Source organism: Aplysia californica, unplaced genomic scaffold (genome assembly GCF_000002075.1).
Source record: "Aplysia californica isolate F4 #8 unplaced genomic scaffold, AplCal3.0 scaffold00427, whole genome shotgun sequence".
NCBI classification, from domain to species: domain Eukaryota; kingdom Metazoa; phylum Mollusca; class Gastropoda; order Aplysiida; family Aplysiidae; genus Aplysia; species Aplysia californica.
This window is the reverse complement of record NW_004797697.1, coordinates 8,509-16,179: the sequence shown is the minus strand read 5'-3', so window position 1 is coordinate 16,179 and position 7,671 is coordinate 8,509. Positions and strand designations below refer to the sequence as shown.

Below are 7,671 nucleotides of genomic sequence, written 5' to 3'. Positions count from 1 at the left end.
AAAAGTTTCAAGGAGGAAAACCTTTTAGATTAAATGATTCACGGAAGATGACTTATTAGTCATAAAAGATTCATGGGGAAAAGACCTTTAAGATATTCATAAATATTCACAGAGAAGGACCTTTGATATTAAAAGATTCATAGAGGGAAATCTAGAACAATCTGTCCGATTACAGGACTCACAGAGATGAAACTTTTAGTTATAAAAGATTCGCATAGAAAGACTTTTTTAAATATTCACACAGAAGAATCTTTGATATTAAAAGATTCATAGAGGCAAATCTAGAAAAATCAGTCAGAGTACAGGACTAACAGAGATGAAACTTTTAGTTATAAAATATTCACAGAAAAAGACCGAAAACCTTTTAGATATAAAAGAATTACAGAGAAAGAAACAATTTAGTTGTAAGAGATTAGCAGAGAAAGATACAATTTAGTTGTAAGAGATTAGCAGAGAAAGATACAATTTAGTTGTAAGAGATTAGCAGAGAAAGATACAATTTAGTTGTAAGAGATTAGCAGAGAAATACCTTTCAGTCAAAGGAAAACCTTAATCATGAAAGAATTACAGAGAAAGACGAAAGACTTTAACAAATGTTTAGTAACAAAAGATTCACAGCCAAAGGAAAGAACTTATGGTCACAGGAAAACATTTCCGTTATAAAAGATTCAGAGAGGAATACATTTTAGTCATGAGGGGTACACAGAGAAAACATTTTGAGAGACAAAATTCAGAGGAAAAACCTCTTTTTTTTTCTCTTTACTCATTACTACAATGTTTTGAAGAGTATTTGTAAATTGAATGTATGTAAGTTGAGTTGTTTTTTCTCTTTACTTATTACTACAATGTTTTGAAGAGCGTAAGAAATTGTAAAAAGAATTCAAGTTTTTCTTTCTTCTCCTTATTCTTTTTAAATTAATATAATGTTTTGAAGGGCATATTTGTAAAGTGAATGTAAGTTGGGTTGGGGTTTTTTTCTCTTTTCTTCTTTGACAGAATGTTTTGAAGGGCATTTGTAAAACGAATGTAAGTTTGCATTTTGGTTTCTCTCCTTACTTATGAATATGATGTTTGGAAAGGAATTTGTAAAGTGAAAGTAAGTTGTGTTGTATTTTTTTCTCTTTTCTTCTTTGATACACCATAGCAGACACGATCCAATTTTTATTTTTTTTTTGGGGGGGGAGGGGTTGTCAGGAGGAGGCAATTCAGAGAGTTCATTTCTGGCGCATGTGTGCCCCCCAAAGCAAAAATAACTCGTGTTATTCGGACCGTTCATTTCTGGTGTACGTGTCGACCAGCGTGTGAGTAGCTCTCACAACACTGAGTAATTTCTTGGCAGCTACCGGGCTAGGAATGGTCAAGAGGTCAACAAATGCAAGGCAGGAATAAGAAATGAAGGATTTTTTTAGGGGGATGGGGGGGGGGGTGTGGAGGGATTTAGTAACATTATTAACATACATTTAAACCTGGTGGTTAGTTTGTCCGCAGACTTTGCTGATTTTGAGGCACTGATTACGAATACGACATCGGATTTTTCATCCAAATTCAAAGATTGTTTCCACTTTACGTCTTTGGTAAGTGTTTTACGGCGCTCGCACCTGCATGAGGACAAATGAGCGCACCTGAATTCTCAAACACAAGGTCTTCAAGAGTGTCCGGGAGAGTGACCGCGGGTCAATGATGGTCGGAGGTGACCGGCGCTCGTATGACCAACGTTCAGCAAGAATGTTAGAACGTTCCCTTGACCTTGGGTCACTGATGGTCGGAGGTGACCATGGGTCAATTATGATCGGAGGTCACCTGCGCTCATATGACCAACGTATCGTTCAGCAAGAACGTTAGAACATTCCCTTGACCCTGGGTCCCTGATGGTCGGACGTGACCTTAGGTCACTGATGGTTGGAGGTGACCTTGGGTCACTGATGGTCGGAGGTGACCTGTGCTCGTATGACCAACGTATCATTGAGCAGGAACGTGCCCTTGTCAAGGTGCGGCAGTGCCACAAAGTCTGTGTACCCGTAGCCCTTGTGGTTGCGAGGGGTTGTCGGCTTCTGGAAGGCCGCCATCTGAGGCCTGGACTCCAGGATCTCATTGACGGGGAAGCGTGTGCCCTGGTTGGGGCTCTGATCCACCACCGTGAGGTTGATCCGCCCCGAGAACGGCCAAGGCAGGAAGTCGTCGAACTCGCCCCGCATCACGTGGATGAACAGCGAGAGGTGCGGCCCGCCGATGGCCTGAGTAGCCATGTTGATGCTGGCGCGCAGACACATGCGGTAGCCCCACGTGCACGTGTAGAATGGCGGGCTGTGAAGCATTGTCTGCTCGCCCAGCGCGGCTCTCTGCCGCAGCCGGCTGAAGTCTTTGATGCGCCAGTAGAAGTCCCCGTTGAAAAACCTGGCGTCTTTATCAGCGAGCTGCTGCTCCAGCTCCCGCACCCGCTCCTGCAGGTCGAGATTGGCCGTCTCTGACTGCGCCAGTTTGGAGTTAACCTCGTCTAACTTCTGCTGCTGCTGGGTCAGTTTTGAGTTCACGTCTTGTAGGACTTCGACAAGGCTCAGGTTGGCCCCTGAAGGCCCCGACTGACTGGATGACGAACCCTCGCGGCTGTGGAAGAGAGACGAGAACCTGGGCAGCGTGCTGGTCATGTGACCCACCGGCACCAGGGGCGGCTGCGACGAGAAAGTGGGAAGGCGGCTGCTCTCTACGAGGCCGCCCGAGGTGAGCCTAGAGGTCGGGTTCTGCATGTCGTCGAAGGTGCTGCTGGGGCCCGTGACAGGGGAAACGCTGCGAGGGGGGAGGGGGGAGGGGGAGGTGGAGGTGGAGGGAGGCTGCGTGAAGCTGGACACAGAATTCCCCGAGTGGTAGACGGTGCTCCAGATGCGGTGCTCTCCGTCGAAATATTCCTGGTTAAACGGGCCTGCCTCTTGACCTTGACCCCTGCTCGACTCGCCGTTCTCCTCGTGTCTTCTCGGGATCCCGGCGCCAGACGACGCTACACTGGGCCCACTGAGCGGAACTAACGACGACGTACCGCCCCCATTCTGATGTCTCCCCACATCGCTGACGGGCGAGACAGACGCTTGAGGGGAGCCCGACACCACTGGAGGTGCGAGCGGTGTCATTCCGACGACTGGCACCGACCCGGCACCGACAGTGACCGACCCAGTACCGACAGCCCGCGAGACCTGTAAGTACTCGAGCAAACTGGCCAGCTTTCGAGACGGGTCAGCCTGCTGCGTGTCTGGTACGTCCAGCTGTAGGTGGGCCGAGGAGACCAGGGAAGAAACATCCGCCGGCCGCCCTTTCATCTGGTACATGAGAGCGGACACGCAGTGACACAGCTGCTTCATGTGAGAGGGCACGGCCGCGCGGAGATGTTCCTCCTCCTCGCTTCTCAACATCTGGGGAACACACATTTTTTTTAAGATACAATAATTTTGTTCAATGTGTCTTTTCCACCCTCATCAAGACAGGAGGAAGACAGCCCAGCAGAAAACGTTACACAAACTCTTAACTCTTTATCTGCTTGGAGTTTTGAACAGATTTTGTTGGGGGTTTTCCACTTGATAAAATTCTGACCAAGGGTATTACACAAAAAAAGCTATATTTAGATCAAATACGCTGAAATATAGTTGTAGCATACATCAAAATGTCCGAAAATGAATGAACTTTTATAAAATGTGCATTTTGGGGGAGATTTATATATATCTTTTTATGTTACGCAATCATAAACACACCGATAATTTTTTCTTCACACAAAAGTTGGCGAAACATAAACTCATGACTTCCCATCAGAAAGCTTCGCATTCGCATTTTATCGCATCCTTGAATGCAATCACACAGTGTGCGGCTCCCAGCAGATAAAGAGTTAATATGAGGATTATGCCCCCCTCCCCCTTCCCTCCCCAAAAAGTACACATTTAGAACAAAATTGCCATTGCACAACTAATCACTCCCCCCCCCCCCCCCCCTAAAAAAACTTCCGCCCCCCCCTCCATATTTCTTTTCTTCAAAATAAACTTGGCAAGTGACTCATTAATCAATTGACAGCATTAACATCGGCAGCAAAAAGGGCAGCAGCAGCAGCAGCAACAGCAGCAGCAGCAGCAGCAGCAACAACAGCAGCAGCAGCAGCAATAGTAGCAGAGGACTACCTGAAAGCACACCTGCCAACCACTCTATGAGCCAACATAGCGGTGTTCCTCAGAGCCTTCCCCACAACATAGGAGAGAAAGTGAGAGTGAAAGCAATCCAACTCTCCAGAATTCCACAAAAGGTTCAGATTACGTTACAAATCGATCCTGGCAAATAACTTCTATACTGCGAATACATGTAAACAAAAACGATGTATTTTCACACAATAATGGCAGGTCGTTCATATAACAATGTTGCAAAAAACTGTAAATAAACCTGTGCATTTTCACATCATTCACAATAACTTGTGTATGAATGATGGAAACAAAATTAAAGGTAAAAAAATTGCTTTCATGCCAATCCATCCAGGTTTCTTTTATAGGCAAAAAAATTTTTTTAGTTGGAGTGCTTCGATCTTATTGGACAACTTGGCTGACCTGAACCAGGTATTCAAATCTCCAACATTATTGCGACTAACATCGTCAAATGCATCATCCATTGCTTTCGCCACCATTGTTCTTTCTTTGACTCTGACTCAATAGAAGAGAAAGAAAACGTTCAGAAACATTTGGTACAACTAGCAGGGGGAGGGAGCAGACACAACAACACACAACTCACCCAGTGCTCACATCCCAGGACAGACAAAACAACACACAACTCACCCAGTGCTCACATCCCAGGACAGACACAACACACAACTCACCCAGTGCTCACATCCCAGGACACTACAACACACAACTCACCCAGTGCTCACATCCCAGGACACAACAACACACAACTCACCCAGTGCTCACATCCCAGGACAGACAAAACAACACACAACTCACCCAGTGCTCACATCCCAGGACAGACACAACACACAACTCACCCAGTGCTCACATCCCAGGACAAAACAACACACAACTCACCCAGTGCTCATATCCCAGGACAGACAGAACAACACACAACTCACCCAGTGCTCACATCCCAGGACAAAACAACACACAACTCACCCAGTGCTCACATCCCAGGACAAAACAACACACAACTCACCCAGTGCTCACATCCCAGGACAGACAAAACAACACACAACTCACCCAGTGCTCACATCCCAGGACACAACAACACACAACTCACCCAGTGCTCACATCCCAGGACAGACAAAACAACACACAACTCACCCAGTGCTCACATCCCAGGACACAACAACACACAACTCACCCAGTACTCACATCCCAGCACAGTACTCACATCCCAGACAGACACAACAACACACAACTCACCGAGTGCTCACATCCCAGGACAAAGAACGGGCAGTGGACCAGGACTCGCTCACACTCTGTCTCCATGTGCAGCAGAGCCTGTCAAGGGAAAAACATGGGACAGTTTAGTTTAGTTTTAGTAAGAGTTTTACGGCACTTGCAACACAATAAGGTCATATAAGTGCCGAAAATTAGAGGTGTTACAAGAGAGTGACAAACACAAAAAAGAAGGAGAAGAGATAAGGACGATAGATGTTTGATAGGAAAGAAGAAGAAAACCACACCAGAGCATCCACCAACCACCCACACAATAAGGTCATTTTAGTGCCGAAGATTAGAGATGTTCCAAGAGAGTAACAAACACAAAAAAGGAGGGGAGATCAGTACAATAGATGTTTGATAAGAAAGAAGAAGGAGAGACAAGGACGATAGATGTTTGATAGGAAAGAAGGAGGAGAGATAAGGACGATAGATGTTTGATAAGAAAGAAGAAGGAGAGAGAAGGACGATAGATGTTGGATAGGAAAGAAGGAGGAAAGATAGGAACGATAGATGTTTGATAAGAAAGAAGAAGGAGAGAAAAGGACAATAGATGTTGGATAGGAAAGAAAGAGGAAAGACAGGAACAATAGATGTTTGATAGGAAAGAAGGAGGATAGATAGGAACTATAGATGTTTGATAGGAAAGAAGAAGACTAAATCTACTACACTAACAAATTGACAGAGAGGACCAACGAGAAAACAGGGAGGGAAGATCTCGAAAGTAGGTCATGGAAAAATAAGCGAGACGACAGCAAGTCTCCCTGGGTTAGAGTTCTTGCTGTAAACCAGCCTCCTAGGACGCAGACACAAGTTTTTTTTTTTTCCGTTACCAGTTGTAGGGGGTGTTTTCTTCTTGTTTTTCCATTTTCTCACCTTTCTGATTTTCTTTTTCTTCCAATAACCATCCACCAGGCCAGCTTGGTTGCCCACTAAGACCTGGGGGAGACCTTGATTACCGAGGCAGCGTCTCTGCTCGTATGGGATTCTATCATTTGTGAATAGCATCTAAAACTGGTGGTTCTGTGATTTTCCTTCCATCCCGGGGTAGGAGATAAAGCAGTGGCTGTAGGTGCAATGCCACAAACAAAAACCCAACTCCATCACAGAGAGATTGTAAGAAAAATGAATGGGTATGTTGGTGTCTGTTGTATTATATTGAGGAGTTGTTTGAGGAGATAAAGAAGAGAAAGACGCTATTAAGAGCATAGTTGCTGTGTGTTGCTGAAACAAGTTTGGTTTAAGCTCTAGTAAGAGTTTTACATCTCTTACAACACAAATAGGTAACACAAGTGTTGAAGATTAGGTTCTAGTAAGTTTTAGTAGAGGTTTCACGGCACTCGCAACTGCATAAGGTCATATGAGCGCCAGAAGATTAGAGGTGTTACAAGAGAGTAACAAACATAAAAAAGAAGGAGGGGAGATAAGGACGATAGATGTTTGATAGGAAAGAAGGAGTAAGAGTGTTACATTTCTTATAACACAAATAGATCACATAAGTGTTGAAGACTAGAGAGGTGTTACAAAAAGAGTAACACACAAAGACAAGATGGAAGAGAGATGAGAACAAAAGACAGATGTTTGATAAGGGAAAAAAAGCAAACCACACAAGAGCACCCTCTAACTACCCATGAAGACGACAAGAATGTGTCTTATCAAGACAAAGGACGCTGATAACAAGCTACCCTATGGTGCTACAGTGCCCAACTTCTGACGATGCAGTCCATCACAACTGACAGCTATGAGTGGCCACCTGTTTTAGGAGTTCCCTCACACACAAAGTCTTACGATACACAGTATTTCACACAAAGTCTGACAGTATTTCACACAAAGTCTGACAGTATTTCACACAAAGTCTGACAGTATTTCACACAAAGTCTGACAATATACAATAATCATACAGTATTTCACACAAAGTCTTACAATATTTCACACAAAGTCTGACAGTATTTCACACAAAGTCTGACAGTATTTCACACATCACTCTATGGTCTCACCTCGTCTCTGGCCATTTCTCTCCGACAGTACTCGCACAGCACGCGGGCTTTGGGGCACACATTCATGTGATCCTGCGGGGAACAAAATACAACTTAAGATTAGATTTGGTAAGACTTTTACAGCACTTGCTGCATATCATCATCACTATTGCCTTTCTCACTCTGCACCAGGGTATAGGCCACGGACAAACACTTTCTCACCCTGCACCAGGGTATAGGCCACGGACAAACACTTTCTCACCCTGCACCAGGGTATAGTC

The 7,671-nt window shown here is 44.8% G+C and overlaps 1 protein-coding gene across 1 annotated transcript; it reads right to left on the bottom strand.

Moving 5' to 3' along the window:
* Positions 1 to 907: 907 nt before the first annotated feature.
* On the bottom strand, positions 908 to 7,483 carry LOC101859878 (TNF receptor-associated factor 6; the record flags this gene model as incomplete). Its single annotated transcript, XM_013086016.2, is given in 3 exon segments — positions 908 to 3,401; positions 5,397 to 5,474; positions 7,412 to 7,483. Coding segments are annotated over 3 exon segments (1,635 nt in total), but the record flags the coding sequence as incomplete, so codon positions are not given.
* Between the last annotated feature and the right edge of the window lie 188 nt (positions 7,484 to 7,671).